Here is a 26970-nt window from a genome sequence, read left to right as displayed (position 1 = left end):
TGCAGGGGAGGCCCCTGAGGGGTGTCCTTTGTATCAGGAAAGGAATTCCATAGGCAGGGAGAAGCTCAGGGACCACCCTCCAAAAAGGGTGGCACTGGCTTTTCGGACAGTCACTGAGGTGGTTTGAATGAGAACGGTCCCCACAGGCTCATATGTTTGACTGCTTGGCTCCCAGTTGGTGGAACTGTTTAGGAAGGATCAGGAGGTGTGGTCTTGCTGGGGGAGTAGTGGCAGTGAGGGGTGGGCTTTGTGGTTTTAAAAGCCTATAGCATTTCTAGTTAGTTTTCTCTCTGCCACCTGCTTGTGAATCAAGATGTGTGCTCTTAGCCACTGACCCAGTGCCATGCTTGCCTGCTTGTTGCCATGCCCGCCACTGTGATGGTCATGGGGTCTAACTTCCTGGAACTGTGAGCCCCACATGAAATGTTTTACCTTGTAAGCTGTCGTGGTCATGATGTTTTGTCACAGCAATAGAAAAGTGACTAAGACAGTCACTGTTGAGAAGATATCTAGTCACTGGTCATTTTAAGGACTCCCACAGGGAACCAGAACATGTGACGTGTGTTTGCAGGGTTAGGGTGAAATGGGGGTTGGGGATTGGATGACTTACTTTTTTTGTGGCTGTAGAACTTGTCCTCAGACCCATCCTTGGACTTCTTAATGATCAGTTTCCCAGACTCAACGTCCACTTTGAGGTGCATTTTCTGAGAAATGCCCAGGGACTCTGACTTCACCTTCAGAGTGTAAGAAATGCAGTCAGCGGTGGGGCTTTGGTAGCACCAACTCTGATCAGCTTGTCTATATGATTGGGGAACCCTGGGTCAATGTCCTCGGTGGGGCTATCTGCTATTATTTCTAGGCTTTCCCAACCTTGGCCTGACAACACCGCCATATACCATAGCATGCCTGAATTTGGCTTACACTGAAGCTGAGCCCAGTTCACCCATTGTGCACCCCAGCTGTTCCACCAGCAGATCTGGTGGAGGAAACAGATGAACTGTTGGGGAATGGCTCATTCGCTGATTAGTTTGACAACACTTATTCATCTACTTCTGGAAGGAATCTTAGCAATAGATTCACACTCTGGGGCCTTGTTAAAACCACTAATTGAGCATCTACTGGTAATAATTAGGAGGAAGATGCTTGCCTGGGCATGTGAGCATGTGCAGGAAGGGAAAAATCTGAGCTGGCTATGGTGGCACTTTTAGATGGGGGCAAGAGGAGCCCGTGCTCCTATCTATCTCAAGCCAAACAAAACCAAAAACAAAAAAATAAAAACAAACAAACAAAAGGGGGGATAGAAAAGACAGGCAAGGTAGTTGTGGGTAAAGGAGCCTGCCACCAAGCCCGGTGACCTGGAGTCAATCCTTGGGACTCGTCACATGGTGGAAGAAGAGAACTTGCTCTTGTGAGCTGTCCCCTTCCTTCCCCCAACTCCTTCCTCCCACTAAATAAATAAATGTAATAATTTTAAAAGCAAGGTGGTAGGAAGAAAATGGAAATCTGTCTTCTATGGGCTTACTTTCGGGGGCAGTTGAATAGGGCTTAGCGGGGGGTGGGGGTGGGGGTGGGGGAGTGGGGTGTCTCATGAAGGCGGGACCAGGTTTGGCTGTAAGCATCAGAATCTTGGGGACACATTGCAAAACAAAACAAAACAAAACAAAACCCTACCTGTTTAGGTCACGACCTAAGCCAGTCATTTTAAAAAGAAAATCACAAGAATTGTTTCCTTTAACTGCCCTTCCCCCCAGGCACTATTTTATTGGCAGTTTGTGGCCCTCAGTTGGATGTCTCTCCTCCTTCCCATTTTAAGGAGGACAAAGTTAATACCACCCTGGACCAATGGGGAGCTCTTCCTTTGCAGCCTCCCCGTGAAGGGGATGTCACTGATGCATTTGGGCAGCAATCCTGACGTGTTTCCACTTTCCCAGCTAGGTGGCTTCTCTGACTACTATTGCCTGCCACTGGCTTCCCTGACTCTCTCGAGCCCAAGTTACAAGCCCTCTCTCCACAGGTACCAAAATGGCCCCCAACGGGAGATTTCCAAGTCAGCCACCACTGCTCCAGAGCCGCTTACCTCAAAGGTGACTGGGGGGATGAGGGAGTGCCTGTTGGGAGACTCAGAGCCCTCATGCAGCAAGGCTTTGACCTGCGGACAGAGGAGATGAGTTAGAGTCACAGGAATGCGGAAGCTGGGATGCGGACACTCTTGGTGCAAGGAGGGGACAACAGAGAAGCCAAGAGGTGCTATAGGGCCCCGTGAGTACCTTGTCTTCAATGGAAGACAGCAGACTTGTCAGTTGGCTGAGTTTGGCCACCATATTGATGGGATTGGCTTCACCGGGCACCTGGGAAATGAGAATTAGAACAAATGAGGTCTGGCTGAGGGTGAGCTGCGGGGTGGGCACTGAGCACTTGCTGTGCTGCTCACCTTCCCGTTTTCTACCCTCCAGTACCCCTATCACCCCCTATCTGAAGACGAGGGTGCGGTGGCATATATGAGCACCCCCAAATTCCTTACGGCCGAAAAATAGATCTTCGCTTCTAACTCTACCTCACCCACAGAGCTTCTCACCCCACCTACACAGTCCTTAAAACTCTGGGGCTGTCCTCGAACATCACCTTCCCGCCCTCCCACGTTGCCTGAGCTGCTGTCCTTGCTCTGTTTCTAAAATATACCCGTCCCCAAGGCTTAAACCCCTCACTGGTTGCTTCCCACGGCAGGCAGAGCCACACGCAAGCTCCGAAGCTCCCAAGCTCCACACCCTGCCTCTGAGGGCACTGCAGGCTCAGATGCTCCACTCTGAGGCACTGTCCTTCTCACTTCTGATCTGCCTCCAGCTGCGCTTGCTAGGAATACCCAGCCGCTTAGACTTCATCTTGCCATCTAGATCTCAGGTGCCACGAAAAGGGCTCCTCTGACTGCCACATCTCAAACAGCCACTTGGTTGTTTCTGTCAAATCACCCTGCTGTGGTCTGAAATCAGTCACCATGGGGTTGAAGCTGGTGCTTTCACTTGTGAATATGGCGTACGATTCTCCTCATAGAACGTGGGGTCCATGAGGACTGAGGCCAAGAGCACCGTGTTTGGTGTTTTAACACTGGCATCTGGCCAATAAAGATGCTTAAAAGACCTGGTTAGTGACCGCCGGGGCTCTGAAGCCTGTGGTTACTTTTCTAAAGACAAGTAGCTAATAAATAGTGATTCCAGACTGGGACTGGTACCCACGTGTGCTGAGCCTGACTCCACGCATGTGTTTCTAGAATAGACAAGGCCGATGCACGGGCTGCGTGACTGAGGTCCCAAGCGTGATCCCCAGCAATGAAAAACAAAAAACCAAAACAAAGCTGGATTCTAAATTATCTACCTTACCGTGGACACGCTTCCCTGCTGGAGAGGCGGAGCTAACGAGGCCCCACCCCTGCCTACAGAAGTGGGATGAACAAACTAGCCATGTGTATGACTAACCTGCCCTTCACCACAGTCTTTGCTCACGCTATCAGCCAGGTTACACAGGCTTTTGGCTTGCTTTTCTTTCTTTTTTTCATTTCTGTTTGCTTGAGATGGGGTCTGGAGGTACAGCCCAGGCAGGCCTTCAGAGTTCTTTGTGTCCTGTAAGTTGGGTTTATAGGCCTCCACCATCAAACTTGGCTTTGGCTACACTTTTAAAAGGTTTTGCGGGCCTGACCCAGGGCATGTGCCATCCCCTTGGCGAGCAACTATTTTGACTGTTGGGTTTTTTTTGTTTTGTTTTGTTTTTCAGCTCTCCTGTAGTACTTCTCTGCGCTCCCCAAGGGAAAGGGTTCGATGGTGGCAAGAGTCAGTGCCCTGCCAAGATGCCAGACACACTGGGCATATCTGCTCCTCTCCCCGCTGTGCAGGGTAGGACGGTATTGCAAGGACAAGGGAGTGAAGAGCCAGTGGACGGGGGTGGGGGGGAGTGGGGGGGGTGGGGCGGGGGAGACTCTGAACTCGGGCCCGGGGCCAGTCTTCCTTCTTCTGCCCCCTGTATCAGGTCACCCTCCTGGACTGTAAGGTCTGAAGGCCTATCAAGATAGACACTCCTGAGAGACAATAGACAGCACAGTGGGTAAGAGCACTTTCCAGTCTTCCAGAGCACCAGAGTTCAGTTCCCAATACCCACACTGGATAGCTTACAACTGCCTGGAACTCCAGTTCCTAAGGCTCCAACACCCTCTTATGGGTTCTGTGGACATCTGCATATCACACACACACACACACACACACACACACACACACACACACACACCCAAAAAAACAAAACAAAACACAAAAAACAAAGATAGCTGGGAGTGGTGGCACAGGTCCTTTAACCCCACACTGGGAAGGCAAAGGCAGGCGGCTCTTCTGTGAGCTTAAAAAAAAAAAAAAAAAAAAAGATAAACAATGAAAACAAAGATATTTTGAGCTGGAGACATGGTTTAGAGGTTAAGAGCACTGACTGCTCTTTCAAAGGTCCCGAGTTCAATTCCCGGCAACCACATGGTGGCTCACAACCATCTGTAATGAGATCTGGTGCCCTCTTCTGGCCTGCAGGAGTTACATGCAGGGGAACACTGTATAATAATAAATGAATAAAACCTTTAACAACAACAACAAAACCCCGAAGACATTCTCTGGTTTATGGGGGATTAGGAGTGAGGTGCAAATCCCACTGCTGGGAGAGGTTGCCATCCTCTAGCCTGCCGCTACTCTGTCCCCTTTCCAACTGCAGACACAGGCCGGTTCCCCATGCTGCCTGCTGGACTTGCCCTGGCCACTGCAGGCCCAACCCTAGAGAACTGGCCTCCCTCTTCCTCTACTTCAAAGATTTGGAATCTGATCTTCCATTCAAGCTACTTGGATACTGGTATCTGGCAGCGTCTATTTTGCCTAGATTTGCTTTTTACTTTCTTAGAAATTAACCTATCCTTCACTAAGGCAGCAGAGAGCCAGTCACCTCCCCCCTCCCGCACTGCTTGCCATGAATATTTTTAGTTGTATAAATAGAACACAAATATATTTTCCTTGTGAGATCTTTGTGGGAGACTGAAATAGGCCGCCTCAAAATACTCTTCTCTGGCATATTTCAAGATGGCTATTCAGAGCAACTGTAGACGGGAGCAGCTTTGAGAAGCTGTCCTTTTGTCAAACAGACTATAGCCAGCTCTGTTTGCAAGGCCAAAGAGTGATGAGGGTCCCTGTCTGCCCTCTCCTCCTCGGCCTTGTCTGGCACTAGGGACACTCATGTGCACAGGACATTTGGAGCAGGAAGATACTAGCAAGACCCTTCACCTATTTGCTTTTCCTCTTCACTTTTTTTTTTTCCAACCAGAGTCTATGTTGCCTATACTGGCCTAGAACATCTGGGCTCAAGTAATCCCCCTGCCCCAGTCTTCTGGAGAACCAGGCCCACAGCAGGTATTCATTACCATGCACATCTATTATCAATATTATCAAGGCTGCTATCTTTCCAGGAAATTTCCTTCCACGTGTCTGGCATGCTCAGAGTGGCCGTGCAGCTCTTGGGAGCAATTTTTGTGACATGTCCACTTATGTGCCCAATCCTCCATCATCTTGCTCCAGAGATTCACAATATTAAGCCTTCAGAGTCATTTGAGCACCCTCTACAAGCTCCTTGGCGGGGCTATTTCTCCCTGGTCCCCCTGGCCACGGGGTGATGATCAGCAAGCGTCTTTTGGGTTGGCATCCTCCTGGCTTGATTCCTGCCATGCACCCACATTCTCACCCTGTTCTGCAATATGCTGTCTCCACACAGCAAGTGAGAACGCCGGGAGCTCACTCCACAGCAGCTGCTGCACCACGGGCAGAATTCCGTGGCTTACTTTATTGTACCACGTTTTGCCATCTTTCACCAGCCATCTGGTTTCCTCCCTTTGTCTTCAGGGACACGGTGACAGTACCTACCCTCGCCAATGGCTCTCGGTGCTCCCATGACTGCTTAAGTCAGCTTCCCACACAGAGGACTAGTTGAAGGATGCAGGCAACTTTTCTTTTCCTTTTCTGTTTGTTTGCTTTTGTTTTCTTTTTCTTTTTTTTTTTCCCCTGAGACAAGGTTTCTCTGTGTAATATGCCTGGCTGTCCTGGAACTCACAGAGATCTGTCTGCTTTACTGGGATCAAAGCTGTGTTCCACAATGCCTGGCTTTCTCTCTTAAAAAAAAAAATTCTTCTCTCATACAATATACATCCTGACTGCAGTTTCCCTTCCCTCCACTCCTCCCAGCCTCACTCATCCTCCATTCCAGTCAGAGAAGAGCAGCTAATTGTTCTATACAGCTCGGCTGCCCTTCAGAAGGCAGCTTCCACTCTGGCCAGCAGAGGAGTGAGGCCCTGTGGGCGTCACTGTTACTCCCAGAGTCACACATCTGCTTCAATCAATCTCTCCCATCCAATAAGATAAGAAAGAGGAGCTGAACAGCGGTTTCCTGGTTACCCATGGGGCAGATGGTCGGTCAGCTTTCCTCATGTGTATGGTCTATTTCCTACCTACTGTCAGTGAGCAGCCCGATTTATAGGTTCCCCCTACTCAAAGGCTAGGGTAAAGGGGTTGGGGAGAAGGCTTAATTGGTAATGTGCCTGCCACGCAAACGTGGGGACTTGAGTTTGGCTCTTCAGCATCCAGGAAAAAGCCGGGCTTGGTGGCCAGCATCTGGAACTCCAGCACAGGGCGTGAAGGTGGGGTAGGTTGGAAGGAGGACTTAATCCTTAAAGCTGATTGGCTAGCCAGCCAACTTGAATCTAGATGAATTCCAGATGCTACCTCAGGGCCGGTAAGATGGCTCATCAGGTAAACGTTACAGCCAAGGCCTAAAGATGGCAGTTTGAGCTTGAGACTCATAAGGCAGAAGGAGGGAACCAACTCCTACAAGTCTACCTTCACACCTGTGCTGTAGCGCACGCTCATGGGTGCATGTGTGGACGCACACATTACAACAAATACAATATAACAAAAAGGATAGGATGGAGAGCAATCAAGGAAGACACCTGACACTGACCTCTGGCCTACACATGCAAGTACATGAACATGTGTGCATGTATATATTCATATACATGTACCAAACACGTACACAGTCACCACTCCCCTTCCACACACACAATAGACTTCAGCCAGGTGTATTAGCAGATGTCTATAATGCTAGCACTTTAGAACCTAAGGCAGGAGGCGGTGAGCTGGAGGCCAGCTTCCCAAAGTCAACAGTATACATACAGTAATAGAATAGGTCTAACTTTTATCGCTTTGATTTGCCATCCCTACTATTTACAGCAAAAAGTATTTGTGTTTTTGGAGATATCGCCCTTTCTGACCCCTAGACCTTGCTGTTCTGTTTCATGTTCTCACTTTGTTGTGGTTATTTTTTTTTCGAGGCAGGGTTTCTCCATGTCCTCAGTTTCCTGAATGTCTTGGAACTTGATTTGTAAACCAGGTTGGCCTTGAACTCACAGAGATCCCTCTGCCTCTGTGTCCTAAGTGCTGGGATTAAAGGCGTGCACCACCACGCCCTGGCTACATGTTCTCACTTTTAGCAATGCTACAATATAATGACTTAGGTCTCCTTGACTTGATTTTAAATTTACTGAGGGCACATATATATATATATATATATATATATATATATATATATATATATATATATATATATCTCGATCGATCTATACTGCACCTGACCCTCATCTCCTGTGCAGCTATGAGCAGCGCTGGAGGAGGAGCACCGCCATCTTGCAGTGCCTAGGGTTAAATGCATGGAGAACCTCATGTTTTCCTTCCCTTTTAATCTCTGAGGAGAAATGATGGGAATGGGCCTGCTAGCTTCCTCATCTAACACCTGATAGGAGTACTGTCTGAAGTCATAAGCTGACACCAGGAAATGCCTTTATGGAAGGACGGGGATTCTGCCCCACCCCCTCCCTCCTCACCCTGTTGTTTACATTAGACCAGCAAACTTGGGCAGGGAGTGCATTGGTCTTTCAGAGTGCCTGGGGTGCTAGCTAGCTCTCTCCCGCACTCCCCACTCCCCACCCCTGTATAACAGTTGCATCCAGTTGCATCTTTCCAAACTCAAACCCCTTACCTGAGGTCGTGGGCGAAGGCCTGGGGAGAGCTGCTGGTCAAACAACCTCTGCAGTGATTCCAGGGATGGGAGGGTCCTGATGACTTCCCTGGGAGCGGAGGAGCAGGGTAAAGTTCAAGCATTAGTGGGAGCTGGAAGCACTCGAGGCAACACGGGTCCTAGCTGCAGACAGGTCACACCCAAGTGGCAAATCCTGTAACCCTTCCCACAAGGACATGCCTGGGCAAAGATCAGTCAGCCCATCAGCCTAGCCCACTCTCTCACCCAGGCTTTGACCCACCCTTACTGGAGCATAACCCACTCTGTACTGTAGAACCTGTACAATGTTGCCAATGTGGAAACACAAAGTACTCTAAAATCACTTAGGAGCAGGCTTCTCCACCTTTAGTAGGAGTGTCTGTCTGTCTGTCTCTGTCTCTGTCTCTGTCTCTGTCTCTCTGTCTCTCTCTCTCTCTGTCTCTCTCTGTCTCTCTCTCTCTCTCTCTCTCTCTCTCTCTCTCTCTCCTCTCCCTCTTTCATTAAAAATGCAAATGTCTGGGTTTCACCATAATTAGGTCTGGAGAGCCAAATTTTTTATTCATTTGCTTACTTATTTGTGTGTGTGTGTGTGTGTGTGTGTGTGTGTATGTGTGTGTGTGTGTGTGTGTGTGTGTGTGTGTGTGTGTGTGTGTCTGCGCGCGCGCGTGCACACGTGCATGCACATGCATTCAGGGGCTTGAGGTTGACATTAGGTGTCTTTCTCCATCACACTCCATTTTATGTTATGGAGGTAGGGTTTCTTGATGAACCCAGAGCCGGCCAGTTCAGCTAGTCTGTCCAGCCAGCTTGCTCCAGAGACTCCAAGTCTCCAGGGAGCCCCTGTCTTTGCTTCCAGCATGCATGTAGTATTCCAAGTGAGCCATCACACCCATCCAGCCTGTCTGTGGGAACTGGGGATCTGAACTTATGGGGATCCTGAGGCTTATGCAGCAAGAACTTTTAACCACCAAGCTTCCTGAGCCTCCTGGAAAGCATACTTAAAATATGCACCATATGAGTAACACTAAATGGACTCAGCAGATTGCATTCATAAATGTATATATGTGTGTATGTATATAGATACATATATGTAGCAATAAAGACTATGAGACGAGAATTTAAATAAGTGGAGGGGATTTGGGAGGAGGCGGAAGGACAGGGAGGGGAAATTATGTAAGTACAGTGCTCATGAAATTATTTTTAAAAATGATAAAGAAGCCAGGCAGTGGTGGCACACGCCTTTAATCCCACCACTCGGAAGGCAGAGGCAGGTGGATCTCTGTGAGTTCAAGGCCAGCCTAGGCTACAGAGCAAGTTCCAGGACAGCCAGAACTATTACACAGAGAAACCCTGTCTTGAAAAACAAACAAACAAACAAACAAACAAACAAAAAAGGAATTATTCTTAAAAATGATAAAGAAACCAAGAAGAGACTTGATACCCTATGAGCATATACAGGGGGAGGAGGTCCCCCTCAGTCACAGTCATAGGAGAGGGGAGTAAGGGGAAAATGGGAGGGAGGGAGGAATGGGAGGATGCAAAGGACGGGATAACAACTGAGATGTAATATGAATAAATTAATAAAATTTATTTTTAAAAAATAGTAAAGAAGGCAAGCAGTAGTGGCACACACTTTTAATCCCAGCACTAGGGAAGCAGAGGCAGGTGGATCACTGTGAGTTTGAAGCTTGCCTGGTCTACAAAGTGAGTCTAAGACAGCCAAGGCTACACAGAGAAACCTTGTCTCAAAAAAACAAAAACAAACAAACAAACAAACAAAAAGATAAAGAAGCGTGGTGTGGCACACCTTTAATCCTACCGCTCAGGAGGTAGAGGCAGGTGAATTTTTGAGTTCCAGGACAGCCAGGGATACACAGAGAAACTCTCTCTCTCTCTCTCTCTCTCTCTCTCTCTCTCTCTCTCTCTCTCTCTCTGTGTGTGTGTGTGTGTGTGAAATAAAACAAATAATAATTCAACTTTGGGGTGCTAGGTGGGGTTCCCTGTGTTCAGACTCAGATCTCCTGATAGCTGAAGAGTGTCACATGTCAACATGTTTCCTCTCTCTTTCTGTTATTGTCAGAACCTTTAAAGCATAGTGGGATCTTTCTTTTCTTTTCTTTTCTTTTTTTTTAGACAGGGTTTCTCTGTATAGCCTGGTTGTAGACCAGGCTGGCCTCGAACTCACAGAGATCTGGGCTGCCTCTGCCTCTGCTTGTGCTACCACACCCAGGTCATAGTGGGAAATTTTAAGTTTGATTTTTCATTTTTACATGTTTAATATTCTAAAGTTTTCATCGATGTCTGGAAGTTTGGGTTACTTTGAGATCTTTGTTATTATAAGTAGTGTCCTGAACAGTGTAGTTCAGATAGCCTTTCTCTTTTTATTTCCAATTACAAGTTTGGAAGAAGCAGATTGTAGCTCTATTTCAACAGCCCTTATAACAGCACTGGTGTCCAGGCTAGCAGGAACGTTACTGGTACAACATCCTGACTGCCTTCTCTATTGCTTCGTCTGCTATCTTGTTCTTCCTCCCCTTTCTTCCCCCTCTGACCCTCCCCCAGGGTCTCATGTAACCCAGGCTATGTAGCAGAATATGACCTTCGGTTTCTATTGATTTTCCCTCCATTTGCCATGTGCTGGGATTGATTATAAGTGTGCGTTGCCACACATGGTCTAAGTGGCATTTGGTATGGAACTCAAGACTTTGTGTATGCTATGCTTGCAGTCTAGCACTAGATTTTTTTCTCTCTTTAAAACATCCAATAACAATTGAGATATAATATGAATAAATTAATAAAATATATTTTTTAAAAAACCATCCATAATAATGTCATATGTTAGGAGGATTGAGCATACCTGAGGTCCTGAGTGGGCTTCTATATTAATTTCCAATGCCTTTTAAAAGTATCCTCTGTGGTTGATTTCTGCTATATTTCTCTCTAAATAAACTATCTTTTCCACCAACTTTTTGTTGGGAACTTGTCATTTTCATATGTTGCTATAGAGTTTACTTATTGCTCCTGCTTTTTATTTAATCTAGGCACTGTGCTTTTTTTTTTTTTTTTTTTTGGTGCTATTACATTGTTTTCATTCTAGATGGATTAGATGCCATTATAAAGTGATTTATAATTTTTTATTCTCCTATTATTTTCTCTAGCTATTCCTTGTATACTATAGTTGGAAACTGATTAGTATTTACTAAGGAACAATTATTTGCCTATTAAAAGTCTCTCTCTTTCTCTCTCTCTCTCTCTCTCTCTCTCTCTCTGTGTGTGTGTGTGTGTGTGTGTGTGTGTATCTATGTGTGGCATATGCACAAGTGAGTATACAGGTGCACCTGCACCTGTGTGAAGGAGGCCAGAGGAAGAGGTCAGGTGTCCTGCCTATTCTGTTACAGGATATTTGATCTCATTGTGAACCCTGAGATTGTGAACTGTAAAAACCTGTCTTTTGTTTGGTGTAGTTCAACCCTAACACACACCTTAATCCAAGAACTTTCTGTTTTTTGTAGCTAGGTGAATATGGTGTGACTGAGCTTTCTGTACCCTACCGAGGTCAAGAGGTAGAGCAAGAAACCAGTTGACGCGGATTAAAGAGCAGGAGGGACTGCGAGTTGAGGGGTATTTAAGACAGTGTGGATAAGAAGGGACTTTTGAGCTTTGAGCTATTAAGCTCTTTGTGGCCTTTAGCTTTTTGGCTTTTCCTCCTGGGCTGTCAGCAGAGCTAGCAAGCTTTCGCCTTTGGGCTTCGGGCTTTGAGCTTTTTGAGTTTTCCTTTGGGATGTGAGCTGAGTAGGAAGGTCAGCTGGGTACTTTCTCTGCCTCTTAGAGTTAACAGGTTTTCACTACATCATCTGGCTCCTGAGTCTTTATTGGTAAAATCGAACATTTGGGATTTTTTTCATTCTTTATAACAATTCTGTCCTCTTTGCCTCATTCCCTTGAGACAGGGCTTCTCATTGAACTTGAAGTTAAGGCTGGTGGCCAGCCAGCCCCAGTGATCCTCCTGTTTGTCTGCTATAGTGCTGGGGCTATGGGTGAGTTTTTTAAGCTGGGTATAGTGGTGCATGCTTATAAACTAAGCCTTGTGGTGACTGAGGCAAGAGAGGGGGGGGTGTCAAGTCAGGATAAACTACATATTGAGACCCTGTCTTAAAAAGAAGGGGGGAAAAAAAGCAAGTTTTAAAAATTAGAAAAAGGTAGCTGGAGAGATGACTCAGCAGTTAGGAGCTGGCTGCTGTCCCAGAGGACTAAGTTCAACTCTGAATGCATGTGGTTCACAGTGCTCTGTCACTCCAGTTCCAAGGACTCTGTTGCCCTCTTCTGGTCTCTATGGGTACATGCATGCACACAGTACACATACAGAGAAGGAGGCATACACACAAATAAAAATGAGTTTAAAAATACTAAAATGTAGAAATAATTTTTTTTTTGCCATGTGAACATCTATGTCAACGATTCCTTTATTTTCAAAATATTCTTAAAATTTCTATTTTGTGTATATGAGTGTATATGCACTGTGAGTGTGACTTGTGTCCACAGAGGTCAGCGGAGGACATCAGACCCCCCTGGAGCTGCAGTTCCGGTAGTTGTGAGCCTCCATGTGGGTGCCAGGAACCCAACACAAGTCTTCTGCAGGAACAGCAAATATGCTTAACTGTGGAGTCTTCTCTCCAGCCCCTGGGGCCTTTGTTTAATCTGTCACTAAATTGCAGTTTTCTGTATGTCCGCTCGTCTTTATCTTAGTTCTCAGGACAGGCTGCAAGGGAGCCCCTCCATTAGAGCTTGTTAAAGGGTAAGGGGACAAATGAACTAGCAAATACACCTAGCCTGTCTAATGGAAGCACTTTCGGCAGTTGGTCCCTGCGGATTACACCTGCAGGGATGCCAGGGAGAATGGGAGACAATTTGTTTCATCTTTCAGGTAACCAAGTCTGATCTATAAAAGCGTGCAGTAGGATAGGAACATTCCAGTCTCCTGAACCACTTGAAGTTAATTATTCAATAAATAGCTACGGAAGCTTTTTACACTGGTATGGTGTGCCAGAGAGGCAGGCATGTCAGGGGAGCTGCTGTCACCATAGTGATGAGGTGAGGCACGTGCTGGGCAACTCAAGTGTTGTGGGGAGCTGTGTGTGGAAGGGTCTGGACAAAATCTAGCAAGGGCGCAGCAAAGATCAGGACCTGTGTCCAGGCAGAAATAACAGCTTGTTATGAGCTGTCATAAAATGATATACTTTTTTTTTTAAAAAATAAAAAGGCCAGTTGTATGTATTTTCCCCTAGTGGTAAATGATTTGTAACAATGGAACAAAATAGACCATTGAGACCTGTAAAAATGACAGCCCTGAGTCCTGCTGGGTGTACAACAGCATCCGTTCAGTGGAACAAAGGACTGGCAGGCAATCCGAAGACTGCTCGATTTGTCCAAGAAATTATTTGTCACATTTACCAGTTGCACTTGCCTGTGCCTTTAAGAGCCTTTAAATAGAATAGTGAATTAGATTGCTGATGATGGGAGACTCCTTTGTGAATATTAACCACGCTAAGGTTGGCGCAGCAGCAGAGGACTGGAATCCGCTGTAAGTTATCAAAGCCTGAGGCAGCAGGGCCGGCTGCAAGCCCTCACCCCACAGGGAACACTCCCCGCCCTTGTGAGGGGTTTGCTTCTCATGGTTTTCAGGTGTTAACCTTTCCACACCGAGCTATAAGCATTTAAAATATTCCTTGCTGACTCCTCACATTGCAGACCAACCTGACTTCTCTCCTAACAATGAGAGTATAGTTATGAGGTTTTGTTTGTGAGATAGGGTCTCTCTGTCCCGGAACTCACTGTATAGACCAGGCTAGCCTCAAACTCCTAGAGATATGCTGGCCTCTGCCTCGCAAGCTCTGGGATTAAGGGTGTGCGCCACTGTGCCAGGTGCCAACCAAAGTGTGTTTACATTTGTAGTTTAATAATGTAATTCAAAATGTACAACCAAAAGAAAATTTTGAAAATCATAAATCTTACCAACTGGTCAGTCACTCAGAAACTTCAGTTTTGGGGAACTGGTGTTGGCTCACTTTAAAAGCTGCCGTCACCGGAAGACTTGAGCTGTCAACCACCCACACACAAAATGACTTTAATTTATGCTTTTATGTGCTGGTTGGATGTGGAGGCTGTAGCAAAGGAGGAAGAGTGGTAACAAAGCCTGAAGGGCTTGGCCTGCTGAGACTGCTCAGCAGGTGAAAGTGCTCCTGTGTGAGTGTGACAGCCTGAGCTCCTGTGTGAGTGTGACGGCCTGCGCTCCTGTGTGAGTGTGACAGCCTGAGCTCCTATGTGAGTGTGACAGCCTGCGCTCAGTCCCTGGATCCCACATAAAGGCAGAAGGACAGAACCTATTCCACAAAGCTGTCTTCTGTCTTACAGACACCAGGGCACATGCATGTCCCCTCTGCCTTATGGCACCTGTATGTCCCCCCCCCCTACGCCATGGTACATGTGTGTCCCCTCCATACACCATCACACATGCATGATTCCCCTCTCTTTTTTATACACACACATGTATACATATACATACACACATATAACATATGCTGTTTTTTTTTAAGGACCAGGTCTGAGCAAATAAGCTGGCAGTGTCCTCCTTTCTTTACAGAGAAACTGCCTCTAATTTACTTGGGTTAAAAACAACCAACCAACCAACCAAACAAACAAAACAAAACAAGATAAAAACACTTAGCATGCACAAGGGCCTGCACCCCAGCCTGCACCCCAGCGTGTATATGTGCATCACTCCCACCCACCTCCTGAAAAAAAAAAACCAACAAAAACCAAACAAATAAACAACTTTCTCAGCCCCAGTTGGAGTTTAGATTCTGAGAACAAGAGCTTCAAACAAGCATGGAGCTTTCCAGATTCTGGCACTGTCCAATTACTGTGAGTGCAGCAGAGACATCTGGACAGAGAGGAGAATGCAGGGTCACTCTAATGAGCACCTTCTCTTGCTGTGGCCATCCTCCTGGGGGTGGAGGTGGTGCCCTTATCCACGAAGTTCCCCTCCCCCTCCCTCAAGGGCCTCCATTACCCATGGAGTTCCTTGCAGAGCAGTGACATTAGCTTCTTCAGGTGAGGAAGGTTGCTGGAGCCTGTCTTCACAAAGTCCGTCTTCACAAAGTCAGAGTCCAGGACAAGCTGAGTGCTCAAATACTCCTGGATGGCTTTCAGGTGCTCCTCTGGGAGCCTGAGAAACAGAAAGGAAGTGAAGCCCGGTTCACCTATTCCAGCCACAGCAATGGTAACTAACTGAGGATTCCCAATCTCTCGGCGAGACATGTTTGGGGGAATCTGTGAGCCTGTGTGAAGAAGATCCCTTGGGTGGGACTCCAGAAGCAGAGGACTGGATCAAAGATATTTTTTTTTGTTTTTTTTTGAGACAGGGTTTCTCTGTGTAGCCCTGGCTGTCCTGGAACTCACTCTATAGACCAGGCTGGCCTCGAACTCACAGAGATCCACCTGCCTTTGCTTCCTGAGTGCTGGGATCAAAGGTGTGTGCCACCACTGCCTGGCTTTTTTTTTTAAGAGGCAGCCTCAGAAACATATGGAGGGGCAATTCTCTGTTTCCTCACCTCATATATCTGGACCCAAGGGCTGGGAGGACAATCTAGCCTAGAGAAAACAAATAGGTCTGACCCTCATGCCAAGTCTGATCACAATCAATGGTGACCCAGAGCACTACAGTATAGAGGGGTAGGGGGTCACCCTGGGCCTCTTTCAGAAAGTCAATATATTGTTAATCTTGTTTTCTCAGAGGTTGGGGGGTGAGGGTGGGATAGGGTGGCCTGTGCACCCCAGCCTGACTTTGAACTCTTGATTATCTTGCCTCAGTCTCTTTAGTGCTGGCACTAGAGGTTTAAGACCACATCCAGCTGGCTTCCCAAATGACACATACCCCCATGCCCAGAGTCTGTGTGATTAGGGCAAGGAAGGTGAGAGCAGGTGTAGTGGAAGCTCAGGCAGCCTGATTTTGTGCATGCCCCGCCCCTGCTTTGGGCTAGTTTCTTCCATTTACAAAGCAATGAGGCCAAAGGGCAGGTGTTTGTATTTGTGTGTTTCCAACTCTGGGACCCAAGCTGTCTTCCTTCAGTCAGGCTGTGCTGCCTGATCACTGCACCACCATCGCATACCCCAAGGGACCATGTACACCTTGGACTCCAGCTCTCTGTCTCTGTCTCCCTCTCTCCTTCCCCCCCCTTTCTCTCTGTCTCTCTCTGTCTCTGTCTCTCTCTATCTCTCTCTCTCCCTCCCTCCCTCTCTGTTTGTCTGTCTCTTGTTTCTCTCTGTCTCTCAGTCCCTTTCTCTCTGTCTCTGTTTCTCTGTCTCTCTCTTTGTCTTTGTCTCTCTCTCTCTCCTCTCTCTCTCTCTCTGTCTTTCAATCCGTTTCTCTCTGCTCTCCCACTGTCTCCACATTTTTGCTCTCTGTCCTTCTCTGCCCTCATGGCTCTGTCCCCATCTCATCTGTCTGTCTGTCTACATGTCCAACCATTCACCCCTAACTCCTCTCCCCTTCTCCCCAAATAAACTTTCTTTTACCAGATATGTTGCGGTGGCCTAATCATTGTTATAACGCTTAGCAGCCAGCCTTTCCCTCAGTTCTTGATGAAGTTATTCTATGAATAATGTCACTTAACCATAAGTCTGTGGTGCCATCCTGGAGGCCCACAGGAGCTGCGTGAGGAAAGAGTGAGTAGGCAGCCACATTGGATTTCCTGGGGTTCAGGGCTACTGTTTCTCAGACTAGGGTGTGGCTGTGGAAGGGAGAGGTCCCCCTAGAGCTGACTGTGACAGGATGCAGTGGGGGCAGCCTTGCAGAGGGATTTCCCATGAGAAACACTTTAGGAACGTGGGCGACCATGAGTGTGGAGGTGCCATCCAACCACCCAATGGCAGTGACCTTCTAAATAAAAAGCAGTCTTGCACTTACAAGGAAAAAAGACCTAAAATTATATATACCAATACGAGAGAGAGAGAGAGAGAGAGAGAGAGAGAGAGAGAGAGAGAGAGAGATTCCCCTCACAAGATAATGATGAAGTAGATCATAAAATCTCACAAGAAAAATACAAAGACCCTGATAGAGAAGTGGGCTAAGGACAAAAATGACTTAGGGGCCAGGAGATAGTCCTGACTAGAAATACAAATGCTGGCTTTCAACTTCACTATTCATAAGATGATCGGGAAGGCTTGCTGCTCCCTGCAGGCATTGTCTGTGTATGCCTTGGTGCTAGATGCTAGGTACCAGGCACAGGCCAGCTTCCCAGGGGACCTTCCAGGTAGAAACTGACCCGCTGGTGTCCATGCTCTGTAGTCGTTGAATCAGCGTTTCGGAGAGACTTGGCCTGGTGGCCTCAGGGGCCCGGAGGTTCTCTGTTGGAGGAGGAAGATCCTTGGCTTCACAGGGCGCAGCAGCCATGGGAATGTTTCTGGGAGGCAGCTCCGGTGGTGATAAGACATTTTCTACCAGGAGAGCGGCAAGAACAAATGCCATTGGTGAGGACACCGTTTACACAGCCCTGCTCCGCGTATCTACAGCAGCCCTGTGAGGTCCAGGCTACCAAGTTCCAGGCCCCGTCTGTCCTCCCATTGTTCCTATTCCTGCTCCCTGTATCCGTGCTGACAAGATAGGGAGCCTTTTGAGGCGGATCCGGTTTCATGATCCTTAGACCTAGGGCTTCTGGCTCTGGTCTGTCCTACCGTGTTGCTCAGCAAAGACTTTCTAGGGTCAGTTGTCCCTGAGAGGCACAGTGTTGGTCATGGGTGGAGCCGTCAGCAGATCAGCAAGACTCTCAGGCACTACAAAGGGTAGCTAGGGCTTAGGGGCAGGAAAAGGCACCCATCTAACTGCCCCCCCCCTCTCTCTACTGCTCTCTCTCCGCCCTCTCACTTTTACCCTCCTTCTCTCTCCATTCCCTCCAGCCTCAGGCCTCCTTTCCCTCTTCTAGACCGTCAGAAAGAAATTTAGGAAGTAAGGGGTCCTCTCACTCAGAGACCTGAAATAGCAAACAACTTGACGTTGGTCTGAGAGATTGAGATCTCTGCCCACTCCTTTCACATTTCCGTCATGTGCGCAAAGGTGACTGAGACATTTAGGTGCAGGACTTCTTGCCCAAGCCTTCCTGACCCCTCCAATGGCCACCCTTGCTCCCAGCCACAGCACTGGCCAGGCGACAGGAACAAGGGGACCTATCCTTCAGTCTGTGCGCACGTCCCTTCCTCTTCCTCTCTAGTTTGCGGAGGACAATTCTGAGTTGATCTTGTTTTAAAAAGATTTTTATTTATTATTTATACAGTATTATGCCCACATGTGTGCCTGCATGTCAGAAGAGGGAACCAGATCTCATTATAGACAGTTGTGAGCCACTGTGTGGTTGCTGGGAATTGAACTCACGACCTTAGGAAGTGCAGCCAGTCCTCTTAACCTCTGAGCCATCTCCCCAGCCTCCTGAGGCTATTTTGGCTCAGGAACTGTAGTCCCTTGAGAAGACCCAAGACAAATCAGACGCCTTAGCTCTGGGTCTTATAGGTGACCGGGAGCCTTGTTTGGGGAAGTGAAGCCAAGATCAGCAGATTGGTTTTTACTCTGGAGCTTATATAGGAAGCATTGGGGGTTTGCCTTTGAGGGCATGCTATGGGCAGGGCAAGTGAGAAAAAAGCAGGGTGGCCTGAGGGAAGTCAGAGTGGCAAAGTGTGGAGGCCAACGTCTACAAGACAAAGCCAAGGCTGCCATGTGGCCTTCATGTGAGCTGCTCGACAGCTGCTGCTCTCTAAAGGTTAGACAGAGGGGACATGGTAGTCCCCATCGCCAGGCTCAGAACTATGGTCATCTAGGACCTGTCTTTATCCTGGCCCTCCCCGGCTGCTCCTTCAGGCTGGAGAGGCAGCTCTCCTGGCTGCCCTTTGGCAATTGGCTTGAGCTGAGTAAGCAGGAAGTGCGGGGTCTCCAGGGAGGCAGAAAGTTGAAGCAGAGGGCAGGTGACCCACAACTAGCCCACAGTACAACAGGATGCCTTGAATGTGCCTGGCATATGCTCACCAGGGCCAGGGCAGGCCAGGCCTGGGAGGTCAGCACTGAGGTCTAATATCTTCCCTAGGGAACCTGCCATGAACACACTGACCTGCTGTGTAGCGTAGGAGATGATTTGTGGGCTTCTGTCAGGCAAGAAACCTTTGAGATGAAAAGAGGGCGTCTTGCTGCAGGGCTCTCTGCATACCTGTCTCTCCATGACCGCCTCTTTGTCCCTGTGCCTTTCCTCACACACACTTGCGAATTTTTCCCCCCAACATATTTTAGAAGCCTCTTTACAGATGGCGGTGTTTCACTACGTAGCTGAGGCTAGCTCAAACTCGTGCTCTTCCTGCTTCAGCCTCCTACATTTTGGGGTTGCTGTTGTCTTGTACCACCATGGCCATTTTCGTTGTCTTTAACGATAGTATATATGCAGATGCCCTTTTTCCACCCTCCTACTTAGGTACAAGGACCGCCTTCAATGTTTTCATTATAATGATTAAATTGATGGCCACTTCATTTATGTGGAGTGTTTTCTGGAAATGGCTCATCTCATCCTGCAATATCTTGAGGGATTAATATATGTTGCTATCACCTAATGTACCTAAGGGGAAGCTTGTGGTTCAGAGAGTCCACATCACCCAAGGCCACAAAGGCGACAAGCCAGAGAGCAGGAATTCTACTCCACTACTGACTCCAGAGCCCATGGTTCCTACCCAGCATCACTATGTTCTGCTCTCCCGCTGCCAGCAGGACCTCTAATTCAGCAGTCGTCAACCTTCCTAATGCTGCGACCCTTTAACACGGCGCCTCATGTTGTGGCGACTCCAACTGTAAAATTATTTTGTTCTACTTCATATCTGCACATTTGCTATTGTTATCAATCATAATGTAGATATCTGATAGGCACGATATCTGATATGCAACCACTGTGAAAGGGTCCTTTGACCCCCCCCCCCCAAAAGGGTGCTCAAATCTATAAGCGCCTGTGAGACTAGACCGGCAGAGTCCCGCTGGCACCTCCCCATCCTTGCCGTCCTCTCCTTTCCCTTCCTACCGGTGTCTTCTTCAGCCTCATCGGTGGCATCCTCCTCCTCCAGAGGCACCGGGTACTGCAGGTGGGTCACCAGCCCCATGTTTTCCTTCTTGTAAAACTCGATGAGCTGGTCCAGCTTTGTGAAGAACCTCATGGGGACACCTTCAGATGCCTGAGGACAGAAGCCCAAGACAGAACACACTTTAACTAGAGTGTCACCCAACCACAAAAGCCACCTGCAGCAGAGAGTGAAGAGACTGGGAGTGACCGTATTCCAGAAAAAGCCTCAGGCTCCCCACCCACACCTCACATCCTGTAGCCAGTGGCTCCCAGGAGCTTTTGCAAAGGTGCAAATAGGGGTATTTTTAAAACTATTGTTTTTCTTTCCATCTGTTAAAAATGATTTCTGTAAGTAGTTTCCTATACAAATATAGTATATTTTTAAATTATAGCCAAATTAGAAAAATACATTAAAAAAAAAAAAAAAGGAATCACCTATAATCTCAAAGGCCCAAAGAGTTCTATTTTTAATACTTTAGGTGTGCAGTGAACAGAGCTATTTTTACTCCCCCTCCCCAAAAGACCATTTCTAAAAATTATTTTTTATTTTTGGTACTGAAGACTGAACCCAGGTCCTCACACATGCAAAGCACACACGGCCCTACCACAAGTGACACTCCCAGGCCCAGACTATTTGTTTATTAATTACTTATTTTTGACAGTGCTGGGATTGAACCCAGGGCTTTACACATTGCTAAACAAGCACCCTGCCGCTGCACTGTGTCTCCTACCTCTGCCTCGTGGGTGCTAGGATTACAGATGTGTGTCAGCATGCACAGTTGTTGCCTGCCTTTTTTAGCTTTCTTTTGAGGCAGAGTCTCTCTAAATTATCCATACTGGGTTTGAAATCATCTTCCTGGCTCCACCCCCAGAGTAACTGGGATTAAGGACACATACCACCACACAGGGCTGCTTTATTTACTTAAGGCTTTTTGAAATAGGGGTCTGGCTGCGTAGCCCAGGGTGGCCTCAAACTTGCAACTGTCCTCCTGCTGCAGATTCTCAAGTACTTAAGAAATGACAAGCTTGTGCCACCACAATTGATTATTATTTTTAAACATAGGAAAATTCACTCTCGTAATTTTTTTTAATGTTTTAATTCTATTTTTATTTGTTTATTTTTTTTTGAGACTGGGTCTCATTATATAGCCCTGGCTGGCTTGGAACTCACAGAGATTTGTCTGCCCCTGTTTCCTGAGTTCTGAGATTAAAGGTATATACTACCAGACTTAGTTTTTTGTTGTTGTTTTTTTAAGATTAGAAGAATTATTTTATATGTATGATGTTTTGCCTCCATATATGCATGTGCACCATGTGAGTGCAGTGCCCATGGAGGCCAGAAGAGGGCATCAGATCCTTGGACTGAGGCTAGAGATTACTGTGAGCCACAATGTGGGTATTGGGAGCTGAACCCTGAGTCCTCTGCAAGAGCAGCCAGTGCTCTTAACTACTTGGCTATCCATCCTGCTCTAAATTATGTTTGTCTGTTTGTTCCAATCAAAAGTCAGAAAGTGGTCCAAGCAACAGAAGACTCTTCACTGGTTTGTGCCTCGCTGTTGATGACGTAGGTGACTCTGCTCTACTGTTCTAACACTCTGGGACCAGGGCTCTTGCATGAGGGTGGAAGAGGGAACTCCTGCAGGAAATCCAGCCCAGCCCTCACCAAGATGCCCCTTCACATGTAGGCATACCCTTTGTTGCGACGCTATCCCTACAGGAAGCCAGATCAGAGCAAGAGACCAAGCTACTGCGGGTGATGAGGTGGGCACCACACCCCTTTTCTCTAAGGAGTTTTCTGTGACTTTGCAGGGCCACAATCCTTCCGCTTGGGCTTCCAAACACCGAGAGTCTGATCATAGTTCACTCCTGTCTTTATTTTAAGACAATGTCTTACATTGTAACTCAAGTTGGCCTCAAACTCAGCAATCCTCCTGCCTCAGCTACCCAAGTGTTGGGATTACAGGCACAAGCCACCAAGTCCAGCTGTCCCTATCATCTCAACAGTGGCTCTCATGTCCATTCTCAGGTTTGGAGATGAGAGGTTGAACCGTTTCTCTTGGTGCCTTGCTGAGAGAGACCCATTGCTTGTGGTAAACAAGGCCAGTAGGAAGAGGCCAGTCCTTGCAGGAGGGTGAGCCGGTGGTTGAGTCAATCAGCTCTACATTAGATTCCTATTGCTGATGGCTTGACAGCTTCATTTGGGAGCTTGGTAGGACCTTAATCTGCTGGCTTCAAGATCATAGGAGAATGGGACAGAATCAGGCATCTTGCCAACTTGATGGGATTAAGACTTGCTGTGGAGAAAGGTTAGGCTTACTGAGGTGGGAAGACCCACTCCAATTGTAAGTGACACCATCCCATGGGCTGGGGTCCAGTAATGAAGAACAAGGAAAATGCAAACTGACACAGGTGTTTATCACTTTCTGCTTCCTGACGGTGGACACAGCATGGCCACTTGCGTCTCTTTCTCCTGCTGTTCCTTCTCCATCATGGCGCACTGTATCCCCTAGAACTGTACGCCAAATCAAGCCTTTTCTTCCTCCAGTTGTTTTGCTAGGTGCTTTTGTCACAGCAGAGAGACAAATAGCTGATACAACTAGGGGGCTTTCAGGCTTGTCTCTCAACCCTGACTCCTGGGTCTTCCACTCTATAGTGAGGGCATGTGGCCTTGTGTGAGAACAGTCTCTGTGGACTCAGGCTGTCCATATGGGCTCCCTGCCTCTGTCTGTCTGGTTCTCTCTCTTCAAGTGTACTCGTGTGCTCATGTGCATTGTACACAAACATACAAACATTGTGTGTATATGTGTGTGTATGTCTTCATGCACTTGTGTGCACACACACACTGTACAGCTTAGGCTGTTTTAGTGAATTTATAGAGAGCTTAACAAAACCATTTGTTTATTCTTTTCAGTAAGCTCCCTTGTTTTCTCAAAGCCCCAAGCTGCTTATGCCCTGTATGCACTGCTAAGCACCTGAGTTGCAGCCCCTGCCAAGACTTCCAGAATAGTCTTTCAGGAGTTTAAACACAAACAAGAATGGAATAACAAAAATAATCTGATGAGATGTAAGACCTGGGAACTCACTTCAGGGAAAGCAGTCGTAAGTAAGACAAGCGGTCTTGTCAGAGAGCATTACGGCTAATGGATGACATGCCACTAGGCATTTGGAAAGAATATGAAAACATCAAAGAAATTCGAGGTGGGCTGACCTGTGTGTGAGGCTGGGAGAGGAGTCTCAGCAGGGGGTGGGAGTGCCTGAGCACTGCATGTGTGAATGCGCATGCGATTTGGGGTCTAGGAGGCCAGCAAGCTGAGATGCACATTATTTATTGATGACGGAGGTGACAACAGAAACAAACAAACAAACAAACAAACAAACAAAAACAACCCAGAAGCTGGAGCTATGCTGCACTGTGGAATTGTGGACATGTTCATTGTGAAAAACGTAAAACAACAATGAGTGAATAAACAGGCTGTGCATTAAGCAGGCTGAGGGACAGGCTAGCTAAAGGAATCCTGCAGGGAGGAGGCTGTCAATGCTCAGAGCTGGTAAGTCAGTCATGAGTCTTCTGGCCACTGATTGTGCTTGAGCCTGTCCTGGAGGCCAGGGAGTAGGGCCTGGCAGGCCAGGGCAGCTGACTGTCCAGATGGCACAGGCTTCCAGGAACACAGGAATCACGTTGTAACGGCACCACCGAGAAGGGATGCTTTCCTCTACCTCCCACAGGCACCACTCACAAAGAGTGGGGTGGTTTGCACTGTCTTCCCAGTCCATAGGTGGGAAAGGTAATCCCTATACTCACATGTAAACGACATTTGTTGGTATCAGCGGCTTTTCCCCTTCTTCATTCATTAGTTTATTAAATCACTTTATAGCCTGATGGCAGACCCCTTCCTTCTCTCTTCCCAGCCCCACCCTCACAGCCCCTTCCTCCCCTCGGCTTCTTCTCAAAAATTGGTACCAATCCACCCTGACACATCAAGTCCCAGCAGGACTAAGCACATCCTCTCCCACTGAGGCCAGACAAAGCGGCCCAGCTATGGGAAAAGGATCCAAAGGCAGGCAACAGAGTCAGGGACAGCCCTGCTCCAACTGTTGGGGGACACACATGAAGACCAAGCTGCACATCTGCTATGCATGTGTAGGACACCTAGGTCCAGCCCATGCATGCTCTTGGGTTGGTGGTTCAGTCTCTGTGAGCCCTATGGGCCTAGGTAAGTTTCCTCTGTAGGTCTTTTTGTGGTGTCCTTGACCCCTCAGGCTTCCTCAATCCTTCCTCCCACTCTTCCACAAAACTCCTTGACCTCCACCTATTCGTAGTAGCCAGAAACTGGAAATAACCTAGATGTCCCTCAACCAAAGAATAGATAAATAAAATGTGGCACAGTTACACAATGGAATACCACTCAGCTATTAAAAGTAAGAACATAACAAAATGTGCTGGCAAATATACGGAACTAGAAAATATAATCCTGAGTGAGAAAGGCAACCCAGTCGCAGAAAGACACGCATGGCATGCACTCATTTATAAGTGGATATTAGCCATAGAGTACAGGATAAGCCATGCTACACAATCCACAGACCCAGAGAAGCTAAGTAACAAGGAGGGCCCAAGGGAGGATGCTTGAATCTCACTCAGAAGGGGAAAGAAAACAGACATTTGAAGTTGATGGAGGGAGGGAACTGGGTTGGAGAGGGGGTGGGGAGGGAAATGGAGGTAGGGATCAGGTGTGGAGAGAGCGGGAGTAGGGGGAAGAGGGCTAGGAGAGAGAACAGAAGTCAGTGGGGAAGCGTCTCTGGGAAGTGGGGAGGCAACTGAAAGTCTGGGGGTGACTGCAGCTGAGACTTCTAGCAGTAGGGAATACGGAGCCTAAAGCTGCCACCTTCTGTAGCCAGGTGGGACTTCCAGTGAAGTTAGGGGGACACCAACCCACCACAAAACCTTCTACCCAAAATTTGTCCCACCTACAAGAAGTATAGGGATAAAGACAGAGCAGAGATTGAGGGAACGGCCAACTTGAAACCCAGCCCATGGGAGAGAGCCAATCCCTGACACCATTAATGATACTCTGCTATGACTGCACACAGGACCCAAACATAACTGCCTTTTGAGAGGCTTCACCCAGCACCAGATGGAAACAGATGCAGAAACCCACAGTCAGGGGCTCTTTGAGCAGAGTAAAAGCAGTCTCAGCTCACGCTGACTATCTGGCCATATGATATGCTGTGCCATGTTATGATGCAGCAAGAAGGCCTCACCAGATAAGGGAAGAATGCCACTTGGCTCCTAGGCGTCCCACCTCCAGAATGGTGAGCCAAATAAGCCATAAACCTCAATTTGTGTGTGCTTTGCTGGGGACCTTGTCCATGCAAGGCAGATGCTCTACCACTGAGATGCCCAGTCCTTAAGCTTTATTCTTTATAAATGACCCCATTTGTGGTATTCAGTTATAGTAGCCAAAACCATGTACTTACATACATGTGCTGTGAATAGGCACACATACAAGCACAGCTGAGGTGATGGACAGGAGGATGAGGCAGGGAGGCAGAGATCCTAGCCTGAGCCCATTTGACAGAGGTTGCATGTCCACATTACAATGTAGTAGACTCACTATCCAGGATCCAGGGCTCAGGGACAGCTGCGAGCGCTTCTACTTCTAGCATCCAGAGAGAATACACGGCCCTCTCTCGAGGGAAGCAAATCCCCATGAGGTAAATCTCAATCGAAAGGGAGACCTGTTATGCCACATGGGCCAGCAGGAAGCAACCTTTCTCTACGATAGTGAAGGTTGGGGTCCCGGGAGGCCAGAGAAAAGGGACTCGTGGAGGCATGGTTCAAAACACTGTCTTCTTATGTCTTTGCTCTTGGCAGTATAACTTGATAGGTTAACAAAGATTCTCCATGAGGCATTGATATTCAAAGCACATTCTAGAGAAAGGCCGTAGTATAAGGCAGGAGCTGTAGAAGGTGTGAGCGAGGGGCAGACTTAGGAAGCGGAGTCTATACAGGTGGGCGGTGCCTCTATCCCTCTAGCCATATAGTACAGAAAATAGTAGCCCATCCATGACACGTCATTCTTTTGTTGTTGTTTTTGTTTTGTTTTGTTTTTGAGACAGGGCTTCTCTGTGTAATAGCCCTGGCTGTTCTGGGATTCACTCTGTAGACCAGGATGGCCTCGAACTCAGAGACCCAAACTCCCGAGTGCTGGGATTAAAAGACGATGCCACCAGTGCCAGGCTGCCACTTTCACTTCCTCGTTCTAACATGGAATTGTGAGGAGAAAAAAAAAAACAACCCTTTCTTTCCTAAATTGCTTTTTGTTATTCCAGCAACAGGAAATAAAACTAGGGTAGACATCTTCCTTAAGCTTGGGGTTGGAAATACAGAGGAACTGTAAGGGATGGGGGATGGGCCACAGGGCACCCGTTCCCCCCCCCCCCCCCCCCCGCAACAGTCCCAAAGGTGGTACTTTCCCAACTATTTTAAAATGTAAAATGTGGCCAAGGAAGTTGTCAGAGGTATTTGTCAGAGTACTAGCAAGAAGCGGATGCCTTATAAAATTGGAGTTTTGGGAAGAGTTTGGTGGATTAAGGAGTGGAGTCCCATAGCCAATCGCAGAGGGAAGCGGTTTACTCCACCCTCCCCACCTCTCAGGAGGATAGCGCTGGAACCCACAGGGCCTCACAGGGAGGGATCCAGGGGCACAGGCCTTCCACC

The 26970-nt window shown here is 47.6% G+C and overlaps 1 protein-coding gene across 1 annotated transcript in view; it reads right to left on the bottom strand.

Moving 5' to 3' along the window:
- The window catches only part of INPP5D (inositol polyphosphate-5-phosphatase D), a 112813-nt gene that overhangs the window by 41126 nt on the left and 44717 nt on the right, over nt 1-26970 (bottom strand). Inside the window, exons 3-9 of the mRNA XM_084780466.1 lie at nt 20214-20364; nt 17436-17607; nt 15182-15337; nt 8095-8182; nt 2268-2348; nt 2078-2149; nt 611-734 (exon numbers count right to left, since the gene is read on the bottom strand). Of these exons, the coding sequence (XP_084636592.1) occupies nt 611-734; nt 2078-2149; nt 2268-2348; nt 8095-8182; nt 15182-15337; nt 17436-17607; nt 20214-20364 (844 nt within the window). The remainder of the gene's footprint in view (nt 1-610; nt 735-2077; nt 2150-2267; nt 2349-8094; nt 8183-15181; nt 15338-17435; nt 17608-20213; nt 20365-26970) is intronic.

Source organism: Acomys minous (assembly GCF_964271855.1).
Source record: "Acomys minous genome assembly, chromosome: 4".
Taxonomy (NCBI): domain Eukaryota; kingdom Metazoa; phylum Chordata; class Mammalia; order Rodentia; family Muridae; genus Acomys; species Acomys minous.
This window is presented reverse-complemented; position numbering and strand designations above follow the sequence as displayed.